The 25,464-nt window shown below is 37.7% G+C and overlaps 2 protein-coding genes across 7 annotated transcripts; one reads left to right on the top strand and one right to left on the bottom strand.

The window, feature by feature from the left end:
• Positions 1-1,762: 1,762 nt before the first annotated feature.
• Positions 1,763-7,555, bottom strand: LOC122083818 (biosynthetic peptidoglycan transglycosylase-like). Of its 3 annotated transcripts, XM_042651721.1 has the most exons (6): positions 7,046-7,555; positions 6,098-6,223; positions 5,336-5,487; positions 4,940-5,096; positions 3,861-4,046; positions 1,763-2,102 (listed from the first exon to the last, which is right to left on the bottom strand). In XM_042651721.1, exons 1-5 carry the CDS (start codon positions 7,544-7,546, stop codon positions 3,879-3,881), a joined length of 1,104 nt encoding a protein of 367 aa, XP_042507655.1. In that variant the 5' UTR covers positions 7,547-7,555; the 3' UTR covers positions 1,763-2,102; positions 3,861-3,878. The 3 variants fall into 3 exon arrangements, with proteins under 3 accessions (XP_042507655.1, XP_042507656.1, XP_042507657.1); XM_042651722.1 differs by lacking the exon at positions 4,940-5,096 and having other exon boundaries at positions 5,336-5,450; XM_042651723.1 differs by lacking the exon at positions 4,940-5,096 and having other exon boundaries at positions 5,406-5,487.
• Positions 7,556-13,858: 6,303 nt separating this feature from the next.
• On the top strand, positions 13,859-24,382 carry LOC122084452 (transmembrane 9 superfamily member 2-like). 4 transcript variants are annotated; one of them, XM_042652699.1, is made up of 9 exons: positions 13,981-14,120; positions 18,488-18,790; positions 21,299-21,339; positions 21,417-21,612; positions 21,764-22,349; positions 22,462-22,596; positions 22,970-23,126; positions 23,196-23,680; positions 23,944-24,382. In XM_042652699.1, the coding sequence occupies exons 4-9, from the start codon at positions 21,561-21,563 to the stop codon at positions 24,158-24,160; spliced, it is 1,632 nt and encodes a 543-aa protein (XP_042508633.1). In that variant the 5' UTR covers positions 13,981-14,120; positions 18,488-18,790; positions 21,299-21,339; positions 21,417-21,560; the 3' UTR covers positions 24,161-24,382. The 4 variants fall into 4 exon arrangements, with proteins under 4 accessions (XP_042508631.1, XP_042508633.1, XP_042508632.1 ...); XM_042652700.1 differs by lacking the exon at positions 18,488-18,790 and having other exon boundaries at positions 14,020-14,120; XM_042652697.1 differs by lacking the exons at positions 18,488-18,790; positions 21,417-21,612 and having other exon boundaries at positions 13,859-14,120.
• Positions 24,383-25,464: the final 1,082 nt, after the last annotated feature.

Here is a 25,464-nt window from a genome sequence, read left to right on the forward strand (position 1 = left end):
GGGAAGGTTTTCGTGCAATGCCGTTTTTATCCATCGGACTCATTTTGACCAGGCATTTATGCCCCATGGCCCCCATCCGACGCTCGTAAATTCGGTCGTGCATAAATTTTTTTACCTTTTCTTGATTTTCGGTTGAATTGAAAAAATAAATAAATAAAAATTGTTCTTCGTGTAACAGAATAATTTGGCGAAAACATTAAATCATTGCCATTGAAATAAAAGGCTATGTGTTAAATCATGTAGTATTGAAATCAAATATATATGGGTGAGAACCTTGTCAATCTAACATAGGAAACACCACACCAGCAAACCCATTGGAGGATGCGTGGGAGTATATTCAGTGCACTTCAATGGCGCAGCACAATCTTTTCACACCTTGTCCAAGCATTTCTTGCTCCAAAGTCCAAACTGAGTGGGTGCTTTTTCCCATATCTAGGTAACCTTTATTTATATATATATATATATATATAAAAGGAGAAGTTTTTTTGTCCTGGAATGTAGAGGTTGCACCAGCATAGGGGCCAATAAGAGTGCACATAGAAAGCATCAACACTCAACAGGGTGAGCATTTCCACCTTTCATGGGGGCAAGACGATCATTTCACCTGCCTCTATGTCTGGGTGCAACCCCTACACCCCTGAATAAAAAATACTCTCCCATATTTGGATTGGAAAAAGAACGGAAAAATGTAGTATGGCCCTTGCCCCAAGACACATGAGAGGCCGAAATGACCTCCTTGCCCCACATGAAAGATGGAAATCCCACCGCTATTGATGCTTTCACATTTGCTCCCATTGGTCCCTACGGTGGTGCAAAAGCTATGCTGCCTCCTACGAAATCCTCCTTTATATATATATATATATATATATATACACACACACAATGTGTTATCTTTTAAATATGCTTAGAAGTGTACTACAAGTACCAAATTTTTCCTTCTACTTCATCTAAATCTACCATACAGCCAAAGTCCAAATTCAATTCTCATTCAGGGAAACACTAGAAAGGAAGCTGTTACCTTAGTCCAAATTTTTCCTTGTACTTCATCTAAATATACAATACAGCCAAAGTCCAAATTCAAATCTCATTCAGGGAAACACTAGAAAGGAAGTTGTTTCCATAGAGAAAGACTATTTCCGGAAAATAAACTCTCTGTATATCTATTTAATTATATGCAACTTCACTAATCTCTCCCGATTGCGGGTATGGACAAGAGGGCAACCGTAAAACAGAATTTCCAGAGAAGAAGCTGGTGGTTTCTTTCTCTGTATATTTGGTTACCCAACTTACAATATCTCTTCCCCGCTAGATTTCAGTATCATGTGGAATGGTTTTGGGAGAAGACTTTGTTGATGGTGCAAAAACCTTAAGGCATTGTTGATATTTAAAAAAAAATTAACTTGCTTCCTTCTAACCACATCTCTTCTCACTTCTTTTTAATTTTCCTTACAGGAGCATAGGAAGTCCATCAGGCAAGACCATTGCCTTGTCCTGTTTTCTCCCACAGGAGACGTGTTTGGGTATTTTGTTAACAAAACATGACACCCTCACTGACCAGCTCCCTTTAAAATCGATGACACATGTCGATCATTTCTTGTACAATAGTTTGATCTGAATTATCCTTAAATCTTAATTTCCAGTCCCTAATAATCTTTCCTTTTACTCAATTTCTTGCATTAATTCAAGAAACAACTTTTTTTAATGAAAATATTGAGACATTATATTAAGAAAGGAAACAAGAAACAAAGGACTCAAAAGTCCATTTTACAAAGTTCAAACAGTTTATCCTTATTTGATCTACGAGCTAAACTGTCAGCTAATTAGCTAGCTCCAAATATGAACTACTACAACGTATATATAAGCTTACAATTATTTAAAATCCTGAAGATAACAGTGCAAATCAAATAAAATCAGGTAAAGCTCCCACTCCCATTCCCATTCCCATCCAGAAAAAATCATCAGGAAGAAGGATCTAGTAGAGCGCCGCATCGTCCAGATTGCATTCCCTATTTATTTCCAAAGCAGTTGGATACCCTTCAATTCTGCTTTGAGGGCTTTGCTGCATTTCCTATTCCTGACTCTCGCACGGATTTGCTTTGAACCTGTAGCAAAAAAAATCACGCACCAACAAGCATCACCAGGAATTAAACAACTGTCATCAGTGATAATCACATACTTGTTATCAAGGCCAATTGTAAGGGGTTAAGTAGTTTTAAAACATGAACTAGAATGTGTTTATTGCTAATTACAAGTTTTGAGTTGAGAGTCTGGCTTGCAATGAGGAGTATGCTAAAAGAGTTCTATTAGCAAGGAAGGAACTAAGTCTTTCCAAACTTTGATAATGGGGGATAAAATGAAAGCCTTGATGACACTTTTGATCAAGGATCTAGACATGCCATATCATTGGCAGAAAATTTGATCTTCTGCCAACCAACATGGATGGAATAGATCTCCTATATGTGGTAGCACTCAACTCACTTGTAAGGAATGAGAATAAGGTGCACATGGATAGCCAACTCCTCGTGTTGCTTTATTTCATATTCTGCCTGGAACATGATTCATTGTATTGCCCTGATTGTCCCATGGTATAGAATGGTTTGGTCCTCCTTGGCAATTCCAAGACAATCTTTACAACTTGGAAAGCTATGTCTTAACTGTCTTCCCACCCAAGACTTTTTTAGGCATAGAAATATTTCTATCCCTAACTGTTGTCTATGTTGGAATTTTTTGAAAGCTTGGAACATTTGTTCTTTGAATGTCCTTTCCCAAAATCAATTTAGGGAGTATTGTTCGGAAGCTCTAGTCGACTCCCAGAATTATTCTTCAATTTGAAAGAGAATGGAAATGGATTTTGACTGTCATTAATGGTAAAACTTCATGTGACTCTATTGGCAAGTTGATTTTTAGTGCAACATTATATCATATTTGGTGGGAAAGAAATAAAATGAGATGGACATCCAAATTGCAGACCTTAGAGCAAATTCGGGATGCTATCACTTTTGAAGTAAGAAATAGAATTCTTCACAATTGTGTTGGTTTCCTTGATACAAGTAGAAATAGATTCTAGGCATCATCTTGGGACCTTCCATTATTCCCCCCCCCCCTCAAATAATTTTGATGTATCATCTCTTTTTTGTATTTTGGATCCCCTCCCCCCCCTCTTTGGTTGTATCATCAATTTGGATTTATCTTGTTTCTTCCCTCCTCCCATTTCGTGTTCCCTCTTCTTCTTTGCTTGTTTCACCCTCCCCCCATTTTCTTGTTCCCCCGTCTTCTTTGCTTGTTCTCCCCCCCCCCACCCTTTTTTTGTTTCATGGCCTGTTCCTTTCCTAAGGTTGGCTTGTTTTGTCTTGCGCCTGTTGGGCTGGCTTCTGATGGGTAGGGCCTTTGCCCTTGTTTAGCCGGTTTAAGCTTTGTCTATTGTATCTATTTTTTGTTTGTTTTAATATAATTTCTATTCACCCAAAAAAAAAAGGTGCACATGGATAGCCTGGGTCTAGCATATGTCAATTTCAATATGCTTGTGAAAGGTTACCAGATGGTATACACAACTGTTAGAATTTTTTAATATCTCATGATGCTTACTTTACAAGCTGAAGTAAACTTGTCAAGACGCTAAGGTTTTATTTGTTATCAGTGCACTTACCAGAAAAAATGTGTAAAAAGATACACTAGAAATATATTTATTATGGGCATCAACGAGTTGATTTTGTGATGTTTATAATAAAATCAGCATTAATTCTAATATTGTAGGACTATAATTTCAGATACATGCTAGAGTAAGGAAACATTACTTAAAATTTCATTCTCAACTAAAGAAACATGCTAGCAACATCGCAAAATATCGCTTCATCACTTACCATTTCCAAAGGAAGCAATCATTTTGATTTGCCAACGGTGGTGATAGAATACTCTCTTTGATGTACCCTCACTGCCCATCTTCCCATAGCTTCTCTCACTTCCCATATGCTGCTCTCCCTTTCCCAGTCCCATATTTCCTTGACTACTGAGCTCCGGTAGCATTGTTGCTGAGGATCCCCTAGTTCCTACAAAAAAAGTCAGGGATATTCCTGGATAACTTTAAACCGTAAGATGGTCAAGAACAAGCAGTTGAATATGTAATTCACGTGAACTTATGAGCCAGTTAAATCTTTCATGATGCTTCATAAATTGCCCAATGAAACTCCCACATTTTATCATGCAGGATATCTAATGGGTATCATATCACCTAAGGATTGGGGATCAGAAACCAGGAAGAGAACTACAACCGCATGTAGGAATTAATATGTAAAACTAGAGAAAATCAAAATTGATCAGATCTGGTCCAAACCTTAGTCAAGTGGTCTAGTCGGGATGAGGAACAATTTAGTAAACTTTGATCCAAATCTGGTGGTCAAATCTTGAGATATAATGAAGTAACAAAAAATAGCAAGTCAAGACTCAAACAGAAACATGGACTAGAATGGGAAACTAAACTGGACAGAAATAGTGAGTGAGTTCAGTAACTTTCAAAAATGGTAACCGAGTAAAAGTAGTTCTGTCACAGAACTCAGAAATAGATAAACAGAATCGGCCTACTATACCAGCACTGGAAATCTGATGTGAAAAAACTGAGAAGAAACTCAACAATAGTTACTTAACAGAATAGCATCTTAGAACAGCAAAACAGAATTGAAAACTGAAATCTGCAGGAATGAAAACAGAAATCTAACCTTGAACGATTGGAGAAGAAAAAGACAGAACTGAAGGAAAGATATGAACTAGGCTTCCCACCTAGAACTTGACTAGCCTCTCACCAGTCCAACTTGGCATCCCACCAAGGCTGCTACTGCATCTTACAAAATCTCTCTGCATCTCATAGAACTAAACAAGCAAGCATAAGCTGAATGTATTGTCATTTTTTTTTTACAAAAATCATGCTAAGATGAAGTATAAGTACCCCATCAGGAAAGGACAAGGAGTGCAGCAGTTCCTTTGACCATTCTTGTCTAACACATATATGAAGAGGTTGATTCACAGTCAAAAGTACAGTATCAATATCAAGATATCCCACTTCCACCATCTTCCTCAAAGCTCGAGCTTGGGAGGCCTTTCCTCTTTAACAAAGTTTAGACAAAAGAAGTAAGAATTTTTAGGGTACTGGTATGTGCAAATTGCATACTGGGATGAAAGCCGTATTTAAGATGACAAGGACAAATCATAAAACATAAATTACAGAAAAAGAAAAAAATATATATAGCTAACACCAATCAGCACCCCACCAAGAGTGAGAGAAGAACAAAATCCTCAATTTATTGACAACAGTAGAACGAAAGAAATGTCACTGGTTGCAGACCTGCTAGGGTGCCTGAGTGGCGATCGACGCTCAGGAGAAGGTATAATGCCAGCAAGCATTGCAGACTCACCCAAACTAAGAAGGGATGGGTGCTTCCCGAAATAAAAAATTGATGCTGATTCAATTCCAAAGATACCATGTCCCCAGTATACCTGCAGGAATATGTCAGACTTCCAACAAATAAAGTGAAATCTCCACCAATTGTAAGATTTTGAAAAGCTGAAGAGCATCTGGAAAATGGAAATGGTAAAAAAGTGACACACATATACTCTCTTTGCTCTCCACTTGCCTTTCATTTGAGTAGGATTATTAGTATTAAGTATAAAATACAGCAATATTTAGGTTGGTGGCATTGGTGAAATTCAGAACATCCAGGAGCCAGCAGCAATTTTAGACATATTGCTCATGCAATTTGGGATCCTCATTTTGGTCTACTGGCCGTGGTAGCCTTTACTCAAGGGGGCACTCTTGGCCTAGTGAATATCGCTTATTTAAGTGTTTATGATGCGGTGTTAGACATCTTCATGCCACATATTTGGAATCCTCCTGCTGTTAGATACAAAGTCAACGGAAGCATCGCTATCTTTCTAAATATAATAAATGTTACTTCACTCGAAGAGATTTCTCCAACTTACCAGTTTACTGTCTATCCCTTTCTTTCTGTCACAATTTTGATTGTGGATTGGTCATTTTCTTTTTAAAATGAAAGAGAATAAAGAATTCAGCAAAAGGATGGAATCAAAGCAAGAGAAGAGGAATTACGTTATTCAAATAGGTGTTCAGTATTTTCCATTTTGACATCATCCTTTCCAATATCACTGCAAGCACCACCTCAATAATCTTTCTTGAGAATGTACGTTGAGTGGTCAAAAATGCATTCTTAACAAGCTGCCAGATAAAACCAGGAGAACAGCATTTAGTGTGAGAAAGACATAGGTATGGTTTAAGCAAATGATGACAAAATAGTTGATTAAAGAAACATGAGAACCAAAAAAAAAATTGTTCATGGTTTTACTTCTTTATTAATCTTTATAGATTTGTTTACTTATCAAGAAGTATGAAACAAATTCTTACAATGCAATTAACAAACTATGCCCTTGAATTAAAAAGCATATGATTGTTCTGAAGAATATGATGCTCATCAGTCATGTCCATCCTGGAGCTTACAGACCTACACGTAATTTTTTTTCACGTAACCCTACAACATAAGTTCTGCTACTCATTCTTCTACTAAATATGAAGACCCACTTACAATAGACCTCCCTATTAATTCATATCAATGCCCAACTATTGAAATTAAATACTTCTGTAACTTCCTACCTGACATAAAGAAACCAAACCCACATGTAGAAACAGTTCTTTGGAAAAAACTTACTAGTCTGCTGCCTTGACTCCTTTTTTCTTTTATTTTTCTTATTCTCCACCTAAATTGGGTTGAGAAGAAATTCCAATAACATGATTGAAAAAGAAGGACACAACCCAACATGCAATTTCATTCGGGAATAGCTTCAAACATAACAAGGGTTTGATATGGGAATCAGATTTTAACAACCAACTCTAGCAAACAATATCGATTTCCTTGCTTAAACTTAATTACAATACCCAAGTCTACATCATTAGCATTCCTTCAACATATAAGACAACTGAAATCTTTAATAGTAGAAAAATAAGGATTTTTTTATAATAGCTGAAGGAGGAGGAGAAAGCCACCTGCTGAGTAATAGTACTTCCACCTCCCCGAGCAGACAAATAGAACACAGCTCGAGCTATCCCAACAGGATCAATTCCACAATGCCGAAAGAACCGACGATCTTCAGAAGCCACAACGGCCTGCCACAAATGGGAAGGATAACTCCTAGCTCTGTCATCTGCTTCCTCTGCAAAAACCATGAGCCAACGCCATCGCTGAGGAAAATCGAGCGGGAGAAGAGTGAAGAGTAGACGAATGTAGAGAAGGATAGCAAAGAACACGCATAGAAACACTGCTTCGAGATTTAACCGTTTTCTTAACGGTTTCTGGTGGGAGTTCCATGGATAGAACGAGTAAACTCTTCCCTTTGCCCAGTTTCGCCCCCTGGAAGAATTTGACGAGAAGAAGAACGAAAATGTAGGGTTTGATGATCGAATTTGAATGGTTTCTCTGTTAGGGTGTTTGGGTAAACTATAGTGAATAATGTGGAGGCGCAGGGAATTGGCGGCAAATAAGGCCATTAATAGAGAATGGGCGGCAAATAAGGCCACTGAATCACTGATGCCAAAGGTTTTAAAAGACGGAACGAGGGAGTTTTCAATCGGGGACGATCCGGATCGGACCGGAATCGGAATCGGTCTCAATAACCTAAGAATCGGCCCTCATGTCCAAAACACACATCGATTATGGGATGCAAGTTTGGCCCAGCAAGTCCAAGCCACCCTCAGCCCGCCATGAGCCCACGAGGTGGCCTTTTTAGATTTCTAGCCCCTGGCTACAGTTGGACCGGGACGAAGAGCCCGTTTGGTATCGTTTATGTTCTAGAAACGCCGTTTCATGTCAAAAATGAAGATTTCAGTTTCTGTGTCAAAATGCAGTTTTTAAACGAAAAAATGGTGTTTCAAAAATTCAGATTTTTATCGGGAACGATATTTTTTTTTTTTGTAAAATGGAACGAAACTGGGATGACGGAACTCCATTTTTGGAGTTCCGTCCAATCTCGTTTTTTCAGTTTTTTGTTTCACTTTTTGTTCCAAAAAAATGGAAACATACCATAAGTGCACCAAACAGAAGATTCCGTTAAAACTCCAAAAACATTTTTTTAGAACGATACCAAACGGAGCCTAAGGCCTTGGGTTAAACCCGACTCTACTTGTGTTGAACAATCCCGCAACAATGACCTTTTTTTTCTTTTGCGTCAGCATTTGCTTACATCTTTTACCAAAAAAACATTTACTTACATCTGAAGAGAAAGTGTTTGCAACCCAACACCGAAAGGGTACCAATTAAGTCAACCATTATTAACTAGTTCGAACGCCAAGAGCGGTATGATTCCTTAATTGATAAGACCGCTCTTAAATATGAAGGTACTTCACCTCATTTACGAAGTCCATTCTTTTTTTTTTTTTGGGGGGGTGGTGGGTGTGGAGCTCAAAACTTTAGGACACATGACTATAAGAGAGTAGATGTCAAAACAAGCTCCCTAACTAAGGTCGCACCTAAGATATGAAGTCTAATTATTCAAAGTCAATGGAATCACTTGAGAACCAATTGCATGCCCCGTTCTCCCTCTTCTTCCATTTTACAACCGGAATAAGGAACCTTAGAATCCACCCCACATGTCACTGAAAAATGGGATTTGAGAGGACCAAGACATTTTGAGAGAGACACTATTGGGAAGTTGCGCTTTTGTACGTAATAGATTTCGATGAAAAGAAGATCCCAATGAAAGCTCGAGCCATTCTTACGTCTGAAGAACTACGCCAACATGCCACACCATGCCCTTGTTCCTCCAAGTAGAGTTTGCCTAGTTGTCTTGCCAAAGACATTAAGAAATTCATCAAATGAATGACTGAGAACCTTTACATCCAAAAGCCTCGAGTCCCCGTCGCCCTCAAAGAGTACATGCCTTAGGAATGGAGGTGGCTTGGCTTACTTTGATTATGACTCTGAATTATGGGAGATCATTCTCCTATTCAACTATTGTGTGTACAAGATTGGATCAGCATCAATTTACTTCTCATCATTTTTTTGATAGAAAGATTGGTAAAGGTTACAGGTGCTAGTGAATCATGGCATCACAAGTGCATCAATGTCAGATGATTAGCCCAATGCCCATAATCGTGAGGGAACTACTAGGATTTTAGGGCATGACCATCGATTCAAAAGATTTCGAATACGAACTGGCTTTATATAGATATATTTTGGACTAGTGGTCGCTTCCCAAACGCATGGTTGTTGTGCTAACGCGGGGACCAACCAAGGAAAGCACATAGGCCAATCAGGGGGTCATATTGGTCTTTTTGCCACCCCTTGTGTTTGGGTGTAGGCACATGCGATCAAGTAGCAAAATTTTTCTCATATTTATACATGTATTATATGTGGGAGAGGGATAGGCACACCGTCCAGGTGCAACAAACTAGTGGGCGACACCAGTGGAGGTGTTGGACGGGGCATCATACAATAAATGCAGGGGTCATTTCAAAGGGAGAACAGATAGATAGAACAACGGTGTGCTAGCTTGCGATACAAAGGTGATGTGCCCACCTTTTCCTATTATATATAGACCAAAACTAAAAATGTGGAAGTGGATTGGGATGTATGGGTCTATTTATGAGCATCACATTCTCTGATTCCTCTCTTAAGTTTTCCATATGGGACCAAAAAAGTAAACAAACACCTGCTCTTCTCGCATGGGCTACTTAATTTTCTTTTACCCTAGCTTTAGAATCATCTCATTCATTGCCCGAACCAACCTTCCTAAGCAACCCAGGAATTTTGGTATAACTCAAAGTAAAGCAAACCTAAAACGCTTAGGTTGGGTCTCTATTTGCTCCAAGGGAAGAGATAATAGGACACCTGCCCCATTTGTTTGAAGGATAAAAAGTGATGGAAAAATTGTGAGGGTGGATCCCATATGTTATGGGTTAGGTTGACAAATAAATGAAAGGAAAGGAAATAATATAATATGTAATTTTTAGTGGGGTGGGATTCTATGAAAAAGAGAGGAAATAGAAGGAGGAAGAGATAAACACAAAAAAAAAATTATGAAGACTTTGGAAGTGAGTGGGTTGAGAAAAGTTAAGTGCCACATCAACAAACAACAATTATTGGCTTAAATGACATTGTATGGTAAGTTTCCCACCCACTTATACAAATATTCGTATTTGTGATGGCTTGTGGGAAACAAATGCAAGTTTCTCACCCCTTTCAGTCAAACAAATAGGGCTCTAAAATGCACTAATTTGTATTCCACATTGAAAACCTAAGAAGAAAACAAGAGAATGATAATTTATAAATAAGAGGGAGAGATGGTGGACATTTCAAAGCTAATTATTTTTTTGGTTTGTAACAAAGCTAATTCCATCCCGCCTAAGTTCGGTATGTCTGGGCCTAGGTTGAGATATTCCAACTTACCCTCGGGCTAAGCCATGTTTGGGTTAACCCAGCTAAACCTTGGGACCTAGGGTTGGGCTTGGGTTTTAAAAAACTTGGCCCAAATCAATTTTGTTGCATAGTGTATGTGGACATCATATGACTTATTCTACTTACAATGGGGAGGTGCCTAAATGTCTACGATCTACCATTCAAAGGGATCCCACCACAAGATGGCTCTATGCTGAAATGTTTGAGAGTAATAAATGATCAAGAACGTTTGATCTAAATTGATATGCATATTGATCAAATAAGCCCTAAATACATAATGTGAATTAGTTTATTAGAAAGAAGTGAAATTCATAATTCATGATCACGCCTTCTATCGGAAATTTGGTCCATTGTATTCTCGAACAATGGATTCCGATAATTCATGATCAAATGACTATATAAATATTCTCATCCTCTCAATGAGCATAGTTGTTGCCGTTGAAGAAAAGAGCATGGGTGACTAAACCACTCCATGTGGGTTGAAAAGCTTATGGTAACCATATCTCTTCACAAGGTCAAGTCTTTGTGAACAAAACCCGATTTGATATCACTTGTTAGACCATATATGTAACAATCCAAGAAAGGGTGAATTGGATTTAGATGTTGTTGTCCACTTTTTTTTTTTTTTTTTTTTTTTTTTTCTTTGGCCTATGTCCACTATCATGTACAATCCTGCACATAGATTTTCACTAATTGTATTTACCTTTCAAATGGTGCTAACAAAACATTCAGATTATTTTCATGGGGTTTTGCCGCATCGCTCAGTTAATCTCTATGGTTGCATCTGTCATTCCACAATCAACACTAAACAGACATGTTAAAACCATAAAAAATAATACTGGTTAAAACAATATTCCCACACTTTTTTTTTTCCCTTGATGCTTCTTTCAAATAGGATAAATCTTGTCATTTCACTCGTATACTTGAACATCATGAAAGAAAATAGCGACTCTTGAGATTGACAGAATAGTTAGGCACTTTCAAATCATATATATATATATATAAAAGGAGCTTCTTATTGTCACCAAAGTGGTGAACTTAGAAGTGTAACCCTCTATCTCCTCTTCTTTATTTTGGTTCCCCCTTTTGCTCTTTAGCTGCATTTTTCTTAGGGCAGATTGTAATGACACTTCTTTTCTTGTGTAATAAATTCTCTTCACAAAAAAAAAAAAAAAATATATATATATATATATATATAAAATATAAAAATAAAAGTAAAAAATAATAATAATAAATAAATAGAAGTGTAACCTTCTTTTGATTATTCCTTTGTCTATACCTTAAAGTTCGTCAAATAAAGAGTAAAAGTGGATTTTACCATTATGTCATTATCAAGAGTGTCATTGTTTTGCAAGTATTTCGAGTGGCACGTAAAATATCGGGATTATTTTACTCTCGTTGAATATATATATATATATATATATAATAATAATAATAAACTAAAAAGGCAAGAAAATAAGGTTACAACAAGATTTCACACAATAGTTATTTCGATAATCTAATTGTGTATTTGTTTAATTCCAATTTCATTCCTTGAAAAGATAAGCATACATTCTTTAGCATCTCTCTATTCACTTGTTACTTCATTTGGACTTATAGAGACCAAGTCTCAAGATCCAAGGTAAGGCCCAAACCATTAAGCATCATCTCAATAAACATCAATCGTTGGGTCTTGGATGTCAGTCTTCATCACGATACTAAAGTATCGGCGAATCACAAGACCCAACCCCTTTTCTTCAGAAGCAAGTGATCAATCTGAATCTTCTTGTTCTCGATTATCCTATCTTGGATTGTTGTAGTTTTTCTAACAATGGTGATAAGGTTGCAGGCTGGGCACGAGGGATCTTTTTTAAGGTGATAATAATTATAATTAATATTGATTACATGATGACAGGAAATTGTACTGAAATAGGTTCAAGAAGTTTGCTCCACAGATTGAAGTGCACTAAGGAAGACGGATGTGGTCTTGCTAAGATCTACAATTTTTGGTTGTTAATGCTGACATCGGAATATGGCCTTGGAGCTATGTTTCATTATTCCTCGAAGTCTATGACACCCTCTGTTTTTACTAACTTTTGTTTCAAACCTACTAACAATGTGGTATATTTTATTAAACATTTGGCTTATCTAGCCATGCATAGGGGAACAAATTTTTTAGATATCCAAACATTTGATGATGTAGGGGTGCAACAGGGTCGGGTTGGGCCGGGCTTCTTAAAACCCTAGCCCAACCCTGAGCCCCTTTAAGTGGGCCTAAACCCGCCCTGACCCTTACTCAGGGCCGCAAAACTTTGATCGAGGCCTAACCCTTCAGGGTTCAGTCCAACCCTTACCCGCCCTGATTGGCCATGATTTTTTAGGGTTCGGCCGGGATAGAGCTGATTGGCCCTAGCCCTGACCCTAGTTTGCCATCAAGAGCCGGGTATACCTGACCCTGACCTTACAAAATATGAAATAATTAAAAGATAAAAAATATTCATAATAAAGAGAAGATAAAAAACACAAAATCACAAATTACTTGTCATGAGGAGAAGATCATAAAACAAACATTCAAACAATATAAATAACTCCAACTATTATGGTAAACAAATAGGAGATCATCATAAGAAAGCAAATAATCCAAAATTTTTTAATTATTTGTCATGATAAACAAAGTGATCATCCTAATAAGGCAAACAATCCGAATATCTTAAAACCCTTATTATGTTAAACAAATAGGTGAACATCATAAGAAAATAAAAATCCAAAGTCAACATCAGGGACAAAAACTAGGGTCGGGTAGGGCCAAAACCAAGGCCTAAACTCAGAGTAAAAAAATCAGGGCTGGGTTCAGGGTGGGCCAAGGGCGGATTTGGGCAATCAAGGCCAAACTTACACCCCTATCAGATGATGTAAGTAATTTCCTCTTTCAATGAAATTTTCTTTTATTTTACATTAAAAAAAATATATAATCACACATGGGGTATCAAAACTTGGGCCAACTCAAAATCATCCATTTTAATCTAAAATAAATTTACCATTTGGTTAATTGGTCTTTTTTATTTTTTTATTTTTAGTGTTTGGTTTGGTCTTTGTTTGGGTCAATTTTAGGCTGAAAAGCTTGACTAAAGCTTACCACCAAACCAATAAGATGAACTAGTTAGCCCAATAATAACCAACTTCGAAACTATCAACTATCTCCCCTTCCTCTAACATCAATTTCAAGTTGCAATTAAACTGTGAATATTCCTTCTAAAATTGCACTTTTTATTGATTAAGTCATCTAATTCATCCGTGGGTTGCTCAGATGATTAAGACAAATTAAGATTTGTGTGAATAAACGCATGATACCGAGGATTATACTTTACAATTTTGTTTCCATTTTTTTTCACGACTTCATTAGTAACATCTATTCTTTAACACACCTCGCCCATCCCTCCGACTTCTCCCCCCCACCCACACCAACCCCCAAACAAAAGGAAAGACCTATTTAAGACCTCTCTCTCTCCTCCGTTCTCTGCTGCAAGCAACAATGTTTACTATATTGTCTCGATTCCTTATCTTCCTGATCTTCACATTTCTCGTTATATCGTACCAACCTGCAAGATCTACGCCGGAGAATCACCGCTATAGTGTCGGAGATGTTGTTCCCTTGTTCGTCAACAAGGTTGGCCCGTTGAATAATCCGAGGTACATTTCTTCTATAATCTCCCACTTGGGTTTTCTTATCTGTTCCAATTCTTGATTGCGATCCCCTCTCACTTTGAGTTCTAAATTTTGTTCCAACTTTTCAGTTCCATTGATCAACATTTTGGGATAAAACCTAATAAATTGGTGGTTTTGCTCATAATTTGATATTGCAAGTAATCCAGATGTTTATGTATTTTTATATTCCGGCCCTTAAGAACAGCTAAATCTTGATTACTACTGTTGTTATTGCATTACTAGTACTACTGCTGTTTGTATTCTCTGGTCCGATGTAGCAGAATCACCTTGTACTTCTTCTTTTCTCATTCATCAGTAGTGGTGGTTCTTAAATATTTGATTAGCAATGCACTGGGAGGTTGGGAAATGAACAGTTTTAGTGGAAAAGAATAAAATTAGAGAATAGGATAATGTAGATTGTTATTTAGATTTTATAGGTGGTATATTACAGTGAAATCTTAAAATAGAGATAAGAAGTACAGAGTGGATGAGATGAAGTGGAATTATTTGGAGTTCATCGCAACTAAGACATCTTGGGCTCTTTTCTGTATATAGGAAGCGACAAGAGAGACAAGCTTTATCCCTCTGTCTGTGTTTGGTTGTTCTTCTCTCCGTAGTTTGCATTGGGAAATTGGTAAGAGGGACAATATACCTAATGCTACTTTTCGGTACAAAGTGCCTTTGTGAAGGGCAATTGGTAAGTCAGGAGGAGGAACCTCAGCAGGATTAGACTGTGTGGAGAGTAGAGCAGAGTCTGGAGCCGGAGTAAATGACAGTCTTCTTTCATTGTGTATAAAGTACACACTTGTTGGGGAGGTACGTGAGGAGGAGGATCGCCAAGAGGCACAATAATAGGCATAGGAGTATTATGATCAATAGCTGCACTGGGAGGAGGAGGAGCAGGAGTAGTAGGTGAATAAAACGAAGTTTCTCAAAGCAGTAGTAGTATTGTGACATACTACTTACGGGTAGTAGGATTATTACACTTGAAGCTCTTTTAGGGTCTGAGAATAACCTAAAAAGATACACTTTACCGCACGAGGTGCCAGTTTTTCAACATGGAGTTGCAAAATATGAACAAAGCAAACACAACCAAAAAATGTTTTGAAACATGTATACGAATCATAAGAGAACGAGCAATTTCAAGTAAGGGTCTGTTTTTTCGTTCAGCCACTGCTTTTTGTTGGGGCCCAGGGGGTGTATGACCTACTCGTTTTCATGAATCATACCATTATCTAAACAAACTGGGAAAAAACAACAATTAATACATCAAAGTGACCAGAAATCAATTGATTAATGGGAAACCTAACCCCCTCCCCACCCCCCAAAAAAAAAAAAAAAAAAAAAGAACCAAAAAAATTTTTTTTTTCTGTTTTTTTCTCTGGGGCTAGTTCTTTACATACCCAAGAACATGGCAACCTCCATTGTAAACTCTCTGAGATATCAAACCCATTAACCCAACACTGCCTCCTCCATACACCAAATCTATCCTCCTTTTTTATTCAATCCAGTTGCTCTCCTTGCTGAGAGTAGAACTTTGGAATTACCAGCAAGAGGGCCTGGGAACCTAAAGATACTCATCCCTAAAGTCAAACCATATTTCATTTTTTCATACACATTTTATGCATGTATCTGCTGGTGGGAATGTATCAGAGATCAGAATCTGGGTTTCCTGTTCTCCTTGGCTATCGAGTTCTTTGCTTTGTTCTTTCACTAGATTAGATCTCTTGTATATCAAGAAAATATTGAAGCATGACATCTAAGTCTTGGCAAACACAGTTCAACTTTGTATGGCCTAACTTTTAACACTACATTGGCTATGTTAGACAAGTGTTACAGGATTTATTTTCTTTTCTTTTACTTGTCTATGTTAGACAGGTAAACATGCCATTGAAACGGTGATGGCCCTCTGGTAGATGTAGTAGCAACAGTAGAAGGTCCAGTGCTATCCTGGTAGTAGAGTCCAATCTGCTCAAGCCCTCCACTAGTTGTCCTCCTTGTCTAAAGGTCCTAAATAACACAGTAAGAAGGGTAGAAAGTAACATAATGGTTAAGGGATTTAGTCAGTTAACTAATAGTAAAAGACTTAATAGTAACTGGGGAACAGGTAAAACAGATGGCAAAGTCATGGATGAAGTGGAAGATATTGTACCATGAAGTAGGAGAAGCACATTGGTGGAAGAGCCATTAGCAAGAATGACTAGAGAAGAAGCATGAACTTTGGACAATGAAGAAAATAATTCAAACTTACCAGTCATGTGAGTGGAAGCACCAGAACCAATAATCCATGGAGTGGAAGAAATGGTGGATAGAAAGGCTGATGTACCTATGTGGACTAAAGTGGCTGTAGAAGTGGATGCAAAAGTCTCAAGCTGTTGGAGATGCCGGGGAGTTTGATTGTAATCATCCGTAAGCACAGAAACAGTGGAAGAAACCCCATATGCAGATGCCATAGTGGTGTCATCAGAAGATACCCTCTATGTAGAATTCTCAGTTATGGCAGTGTTAGCTAACTCATTTGCCCACTCTGGTCGTTTGTGTTTTGCCCAACATGTATCAACAGTGTGGTTGGGCTTTTGCCGCAAAAAGAACACTGGAGGGAAGATTTATCAGTAAATTGTCCACCTGTTCCGTGACCACTGGAGCCACAACCACGCCATTGGCCACATCCCCTTCCTGAACAAGTGGAATCATGACCTTGACCGTCAAAGAATGCTGAACTGTCCTTAAGCAAAGGAGAGGAATTAACTCAGGAAGGTAACCCAACGATGAAGCGAGAAAATACTTCATTAAGTGAAGGCACCTTCTTCCAGTTAGAAATTGAATTTTAACCGATTGTTGGTCAGGTGGAGACCAGCCAGAAACTTGGCAACGTGAAATTCAACCCTTTGATTCTTCAACTTCTCGAGATTAGTAGTAAGAGGTTGACGAATCTGGAGTTTTTCAATAATATACTTGTAAACACTGAAGTACACATTCAATGACTTGTCCCCCTGTTTGAAGGGAGGATCAATTACTGGCTTATTAGAGCTTTGATACCATGTAACAGTATTGTGCCTAATAAACCAGCAATACAACAAAAGAAGAAGAAGAAGAAGAAGAAGAAGAAGAAGAAGTCGGTTAAATATTAAAGCTCACCTCGTTTCAATATATAATGGAAAGATTACAACCTATAGGAAAGCTAAAAGCTTCCTGTCCTAGGCACAAAAGGAAACTGAATTACACTTAAAGCAGGAAACATAAACTAACTAAAAGATACACTAAGAAACCCACAAAGACAAGCTATCGACATGAGTATACATGGTACATATGGGTCAAATACCCCTTGCAATATTAATTAGTAGTCCTTAACATATAACATCTTACCTAATCCCGCCAAGATACGATAAAATATAAGTAACAGAATTTCAAGGAAAACAAACACTGAGACCCCAATGTTGAAATATAACTTCCATTCTCAGCATATTGAAGTCTTTTATTTGCTCTCAGTTCCTTCCAGCTAGGTTTAGTGTGTTGCTGCTGAGGGCCAACAATGCAGAAGTAGATTACAAGAAACTACCCCAGCAGTTTATAACCCCAAACAATACAAATAAGACCAATAAATAGAGAAATAAGACTATCAAATAAACCCCCAAGGATACAATACCCATACAGGAGCAAAACCAGCTCAAAACCCAACCCGATAGGAGAGAGAAAGACCTGCTATAGAGCTGGAGAGAGAAAGGTCCAGCTAGGTCTGTAGGGCTCCAATTGAGCTACAAATTTGGTTGATTGTAGCGCCCACCAAGGGTACAAAAACCCCCAAATATGAAGAGCTTTTGACGGTTGGTTATGGAGTTATGCGCTTTCTTGATTTTCAAACCGAGGAGAGAGAATGTGAAGAATTCTGTAGGAACAACAGCTTGTCTTCTTCAAATAACCTTCAAGAGAGGATCGATTGATCTTCTTAGAGTATAGAACCAATCCTCTAAAGGATCTACAGATTAGATCTCAAACTTGGGTAGCAATGAGGGTCAATTGGCTTTAAGAACAAGAACTCTTTGGCTGGCCGATTCTGATTTTGAATGTTTTAATAGGTCTGAACTTCTAATAACAGTAAACAGAAAATAGAAAGGAAATAAAGTGATTAAAATAAGAGAAAATTGCAATGCCACCCCCTGAACTTTGCCCTCTAATCAATGCCCTCCCCTGTACTTTTCGAAATGACTCAGACACCTCTACATTTAAAAAATAACAAATCCATCCCTGCCGTTAGTCTTCCCTGTTAAGTGATGAAGAACTGTTAGTTTTTCTATTAAATGGCTAAAATACCCCCCCACTGAATGTGACATTACATGTTTGCCCTTGATCAGGAAACGTCCTGCAAGTTGGTTGAGGAACCTGCTGCTCCAACCTTCAATCTGTCTCTCATTGAGCATCAACTGATTGGTTGGATTCTTCCCCTTCAATTGATTCTTGTACTCAAAGTGGCCATCTCTCCTGAAGTAAATTACAAAATCAGATGAAGAAAGAGGGCGGAAGATCTCCATTAGAGAGAAGAAAGGGGAAGAAAAAGAAAAATTGAAAAGAAAATCAGAATATGGATGGTTTCAAGAAGAATTATTCATCATCTCCCTCAACCAAACTTTTTGCAATTCCAAAGCTTTCTTCACTTGGTAAGATTTCTCTCTAATTTTCTTCTTTTATTTGTTGCTTCTTTCTCCTTTTTGCCTTTTTTGTTATTTTCCTTCTAAAATCTTGAGCTGTTCACTGTATTTTTTTTTCTTTTCTTTCTCTGAAACTCTCTTCCTTCAATATTCTAGATCTTCAACTAAGAACTTGCTATTCCAACGATGTGAGAATGATTAACGAGAACGATCAGAGCGCTCACCAAATGGGCTCAAAATTGCAGAGTCCAAAGCATTTCATGTCACACACTATTTCCACTGCTTCCAAGGCTGTGTCTTCCAAAAAGATCTTGGGCGAGCTGAATGAACAATCTGGAGCGAGTAGAGTGACTATCTCTGCTAGCCATGTCGAGAAATCCCCCGTCTCAAATCGTAGGATGGCTTATGCAGATGTGGGTTATAATAATCTAGATCGCTATTCAACTATTCAAGGCTGACCCCAAAAATATCCTCTAGGGTTTCTGATTTGGACCAAGAGAATATTTCTGCTGCTGATCCGTCTTCCTAGCCTTATGATCCATTGACGGATTACCTGTCTGGCTGTCTTCTAGGCCCAAATTCCTCTGGTGCAGGCCTAATAGGCGTCATGATTTTCTCTTTCATAGAGAGAATGAAGGGGCATTAGAGAAGAACAGTCTCAAGTCCTAGGAATCAATTGAAGGGGAAGAATCCAACAATCAGTTGATGCTCGATGGGAGAGAGATTGAAGGTGGGAGCAGCAGGGTTCCTCAACCAACTTGCAGGATGTTTCCTGATCGAGGGCTTCTTCTCTTCTAGGTTGAGGTTTTAGGAATTAGATGGCTTGTTCAGCTTTCTAATTAAAGCCAAGGACAAACATGTAATGTCACATTAAGTGGGGGATATTTTGGTTATTTAACAAAAAATTAACAACTCTTTCATCACTTAACAGGGAAAGCTAACGGTAGGGATGAATTTGTCATTTTTTAAATGTAGAGAGGGTGTTTGAGTCATTTCGAAAAGTAAAAGGGTGAGCGTTGATTAGAAGGCAAAGTTCAAGGGGTGGCGTTGCAATTTTCTCTTAAAATAAAGAAGAAACAAGGGAAGTGGGAGAGGAGGTGGCTATCTCGGCCCGGGCCTCTCATCCACAGCTATCCCGGCTGCTCTAGGTAATTGATTGCAAATCTTCTTTTTTCAAATCTAAGAAATATCAGTGCATAGGTTCCTCTATTTAAAGAGGACAGAATTACAATCATACCTTGATTAGGAGCTAGTTTCCAAATAGGACTAGACACTCCTACTATAACTAAGACTTCAAATAGAATTAGGACAAGACTTCTAACTCCAACATGGAGTACGATTGACTAACTAATAGTCCATATAGGACATTACACTCGATGGGCCCCATGGGCCTTTATTGAATTAAACAATTTAAATGAAAACATTGAATATAAATCCCGTTTTCTTACCTTCTACCCATATTTTAGACCCGTTAAAGTGGCCCATTTCAAAGAAAACCTATGGGATCAAAGGCCCAATACATACATAACACAACCCAAGGCTTATTTGCAATAAAATAAGCCCAAGTGATTTATCTACATCAGCCAGCCTGAAAAAGTAGACAGTCTCGTACTCGTAGCTTTCTTTTAGGATCTTGTCGGATCCTTTTCTGTTGGTTTTTCTACTAATTTGAGATATTTTTTGCATATTTGGCATGCTAGTTTGCATTTTTGTAAATGTAAGTTCTCAGTATCAAGTTCATGAGAAGTTATGTTTCAACTTTAGATTTTACTTGGAGGAACTAGACATTGGTCGCTTGTATGTCACAGCCTGGCATGGATCAAGCTTCATGCTTTTTACCCTATCAAGTTTTAGTTCAACAGGGTTTTTTTTTTGGGGGGGGGGTTCAGAGCTTCGTTTTTTGGCAGAACTGTGCTGGAAGTTTTTCTATCATGCAATTAACATGATGTATGGATTTTCATAAAGCCAGGACAGAGTCTTCAAAATTGAATAGCAACTTCTTGCATGTGTGCACCATGTATTAACTGTGGATGAGATAAAATGGTTTTGGTGTTCCACTGAATTGTTGTACATTGCCTTGATTATTATCATTAACAGCAAGATTATTTCATAAAATGAAGTTACTAGAATTTGTCTCTATTGTATTGGTTTTAGGGTTAGATGGAATCCACCAAGAGATCCAATGCTTGCTGTTACTGTTGTTCAAATATTTTGAGTTGTAAACATTCTTTGTTCAGTCACACATTCTGCACCGTATAAAACCTTGAGCCTCCCAATAGGAAATGCATGACATATTTTATTTTTTTCACATATTTTTCTCATGTGCAATTAATACTGTTTACAATTAGATGAAATTGACATTAAAAAGAACTAAAGGCCAGTAAAATATGAATGGTGTCTATATTTATTTAATGGTAGCCAAAGGTCGGGGTTTTCAGAAGATTTTGATGATATATTCTTTTAGAAAATCCATTTCCGTCTTAATCTTTATTGTATTTTATTGCTTTTGTCTTGCAGTGAGACATATCACTACTATGACCTGCCATTCTGTCTCCCAGGTTGGCCTTTCAAAGTTCAATGCAACAATAATTTATATGATAAACACTCGAGGAATAATTTTTTTTAAATAATACAGATGCTATCAACATGGAAAACCCAAGTCAGAGATTACCTGTTGGATGGGCTGTATCCTCAAACTCACTTATCATTCAATTAATGGAGTTTATTTTGAATGCTTACCTATTAACTTGCAGACCCTCCCAAAAGTTAATGACCTAAGATGGTGAATATAATCCATTTGCTGTTCTTTCGAGTTGTACAGCATCCAAGAGGTGATTTCTGGGTTGATCCTCAATTTGATGATTTATGTTGAGAGTTACATGTACATGTTGCCTGCATCATTTTCGAAGGTCATAAGTTTCCTGTGATTTCTCTGAGCATATGAGGCCTTTGGTGATAGGATTTACAATTTATGGATTGCAGATCAGGTAATTGAAAAGAAGGAATCACTCGGTGAAGTTTTGAATGGTGACCGTCTGACAAATGCTCTGTATGTGTTGAAATTTAGAGAGAACAAAATTGTAGAAACCCTTTGCGAGAAGCCGCTGACAAGGGATGAAGTCGCAAAGTTCAGGGATGCCATCAAGAATGATTTTTACTTTCAGATGTACTATGATGATCTCCCTTTATGGGGATTTGTCGGGAAGGTTGAAGAGACTGAGTTCCCTGATGAGATGAAGTCTCGATATTATCTCTTCAAACATGTTCAATTTGATGTTCTTTACAGTGAGGACCATATCATTGATGTACATGCTTTTAGTGACCCTACTGATGCAGTAGATGTTACCAAAGATCATGAAACTAAAGTCACTTTCACGTATTCAGTTTTTTGGAATGCAAGCTCAACTCAGTTTGAGAATCGGATGAGCAAATATTCAAGATCTTCTAGACTGCCACAGCACCTACAGATTCATTGGTTCTCAATCATTAACTCACTTGTTATTGTTTTTCTATTGGTGGGGATGCTTGCGGCTCTGTTTCTGCGAAACCTCAAGAGTGACCTGACGAAGTAATGCCTTTCTCTGTTAATTCTTTCACTTTGAAAACACTACTTTAAATTTAAAATAGGCTGTTGGCATTCTGTCAGACTCTGCATAATGTAAAGCTAACTTGTACTCCAGGTATTCTCATGGAGACAAAGAAGAAGACAAGGAAGAGGTTGGCTGGAAACATATTCGTGGTGATGTATTTAGATATCCTCCATACATATCCCTATTATGTGCTATCCTGGGCAGTGGCACACAGCTCTTCTCTCTGTAAGCTATTATTCTGCAGAGTTATTTTAAAAAAAAAGAAAATGGTACTTATTTCTAAGCTATGTATGTTTATGGAGTATCATATTGGAAGTTGTTATGCATCATTTCAAGACGTACTGCACACATGCAGTAAGATATGGTCTCTAAACTTTCACACAATCGTGATAACATTGGATGGCCATATTCACTATCTAGGTAAGTTTTAAGACAAACTGATATCCTTAATGAGGCCCATCAAATACTGGGTCCTGCCTGCTTTAAGACGTCTGCATCAACAGTGATGCCATCCACAAACCGTATTAGAATTTTCACCTTTTCCAATGGTATGTTTTTTCATATAATTTTACAAACTACAAGTGTACCTTTCTTCCAGGGTTTTGTTTTTATTTGCACTGGCATTTATGGGTGTGCTTTATCCTTACAACCGTGGAGCTCTTTTGTCCTCTCTTGTTGTGATTTATGCTCTTACATCTGTGATTGCTGGATATGTTGCTTCTTCATTCCATAGTCAGTTCCTGGGAAGTGGATGGGTAAGAATTTAAGATCATATTTTACATATTTTATGCCTCATAACTGTGTAACAATGTTATTTTGTGCAGGAAAAAAGTGTTCTTCTGGCTGGGGTTCTCTACTTTGGTCCTCTCTTTGTGACATTTTCTATCCTTAATACAGTCTCCATATATTATAGGACAACATCTGCTCTTCCATTTGGCACCATTGTTGTGCTGCTTCTCGTATGGACACTGGTCAGCATCCCATTATTTGCCTTGGGTGGGATATTTCGTTATAGGTTAAGGTCTGAATTTCAAGCACCCTGTGCTACCAAGAGGTTCCCAACTGAGATTCAACCACTAGCTTGGTTCAGGAAGACCCCTGCACAGATGTTTCTTGGGGGCCTTGTACCATTTAGTGCAATATTCATAGAGTTACACTACATCTGTGCAAGCATTTGGGGTCACAAGATCTACACTGTTTATGGCATTCTTCTAGTTGTGTTTGTCATCCTAATTGTACTCACTGCAATCTTGAGTATTGGGTTGACTTATCTTCAGCTTTCTGCAGAAGACCATGAATGGTGGTGGAGGTACATTTCTCTTCTGAGCCCTTTGTCCTTTAATCAAGGTAGCAAATCCATTTGATTATATTCATCAGCCAAATAAGATGTTGCTTGGTTTGTAAGATACCGCAGCCTCTTTTCTCATTTTTAGGGGTTGGAGGTTTGGGGAGGGGTTAGGTTAATAAGTAGTGGTCTTCAGTTATTTCAATTTTTTCCAAACTAAGAGCCCTTATTTTATTTTTGCAAGCGTATCACTTCCTTGTACTTAGCTCACTTTGTATCTGATGCAGGTCTCTTTTACGTGCAGCCTCAACTGCCATTTTCATGTATGGCTACTGCATCTACTATTACACTCGATCAAGCATGAGTAGTTTCCTGCAGTTATCATTCTTTTTTGGGTACAATGCTTTGATGTGTTATGGTTTCTTTCTTATGCTTGGGACCATTGGCTTCATTGCTTCTTTGCTTTTTGTTCACTATATCTACCACAGCATCAAGTCTGAATAAACAATCTTGTTTTCCATAATTGTCTGTTTGATAATGATGGGTCTATGTGTTGGCTTTTCAATCCTGTAACATAGTTCTCCAATTTCTGATGCCCATTCTGTTCCCAGTAGGGAGGGGTAGCAATGATGTCAGAAGGAAGTCATTTGCAATGATACAACATGATACATCTTTGTATTGCTTCAAAATATTCGATAATTATAAATTTAACATAGTTGTCGCGTACTCGCGTTCTTACATTCCCAACACGTCATCTTGTATAATACTTTGACTTGCTTTGGAACTTATTCGAAAAATTGGATGATTTGCACTAAATTCATAGAGAGACTTGAAGGCAAAAGATTTTGTGATTGATTGTGGTCTGAAGTTAGTTGGTATCTTATTGATTAATGTAGTGCACACCTACTAACTAAAATTACTTTGATCATGAATTCTACTTTCTACCATATGCAGTCTTCAGTATTTTGAATATATTAATGATACTCATACTGCTGCAGAATTTTTTTTTGGGGGGTTGGGTTGTGGGGGTGGGGAGGTGTTGTCCATCAAATGCTGTTGACCAAGTATCTTGCTAGCCAATATATGGAGTATGAATTTTCAGTTCTACCTAAGAGTATGCAGTATATTGTCTTTGGAAAAGCATGTATATCTTTGTCAATGAGAAGAACACGAACTGTAATTTGGACTCAAATTGCAGTTCCTTTGAGTCGCATCATATCTCCAGAACACTCTAGTCGTGCTCCTATGCTAACTTTTAAGTCTTGGAGCACACTTCCAAAGTCCGCTTCAATACTTTTTCCTGTCATCAAATAATTTGTTACATTTGACACAGAGGATGCATTGAGTTGATGCCATTACAGTTGTAGTGAACTCAACTGGCAATCCCGTAACCCTAAAAAAAGAACTCAACAGGCAAACACGTGAGGTTGTTCAAGTGAGACGTTAGTGTATATATATATATATATATATATATTTGCCTCTGCCTCACTGATTGCATTATAGGAGTACCATTCGTACCAAAAATAAAAAATAAAAAATTATGAGACCCATGCAGCTAGGTTCAAGGTCAGATGATCTGTTCTTGTTCTAATTCAACTCATATTTGACTTTTCAGTGACAAAATATTGGAAATTAATCACCAGTTTAATTATGAGTCCATCACAATTAATTCATCTAAGTTTCAACTTCTCTTTTTATTTAAAATCATGTTCGAGAGATTAAATATCGTTTTGTGTCCTCTTTTTTGTCAAAATTGACATCATAAGGGTATCAAAACCCTATAGGGGTTGGGAATCCTAAGATGGAGT

The sequence above is a fragment of the Macadamia integrifolia genome, chromosome 7 (genome assembly GCF_013358625.1).
Source record: "Macadamia integrifolia cultivar HAES 741 chromosome 7, SCU_Mint_v3, whole genome shotgun sequence".
Taxonomy (NCBI): Eukaryota; Viridiplantae; Streptophyta; class Magnoliopsida; order Proteales; family Proteaceae; genus Macadamia; species Macadamia integrifolia.

Excerpts from the sequence above, each read along its gene's own strand:
- LOC122084452 (XM_042652697.1), top strand. The coding sequence starts at position 13,963 with ATGTTTACTATATTGTCTCGATTCCTTATCTTCCTGATCTTCACATTT. Across the intron at positions 21,340-21,763 it reads CCTGCCATTCTGTCTCCCAG|ATCAGGTAATTGAAAAGAAG; the intron begins GTTGGCCTTTCA and ends TATGGATTGCAG. Across the intron at positions 22,597-22,969 it reads GGCACACAGCTCTTCTCTCT|GGTTTTGTTTTTATTTGCAC; the intron begins GTAAGCTATTAT and ends CCTTTCTTCCAG.
- LOC122083818 (XM_042651721.1), bottom strand. The coding sequence starts at position 7,546 with ATGGCCTTATTTGCCGCCAATTCCCTGCGCCTCCACATTATTCACTAT. Across the intron at positions 6,224-7,045 it reads GAAGTACTATTACTCAGCAG|CTTGTTAAGAATGCATTTTT; the intron begins GTGGCTTTCTCC and ends TTTATCTGGCAG. Across the intron at positions 5,488-6,097 it reads TGAACACCTATTTGAATAAC|GTATACTGGGGACATGGTAT; the intron begins GTAATTCCTCTT and ends ATATTCCTGCAG.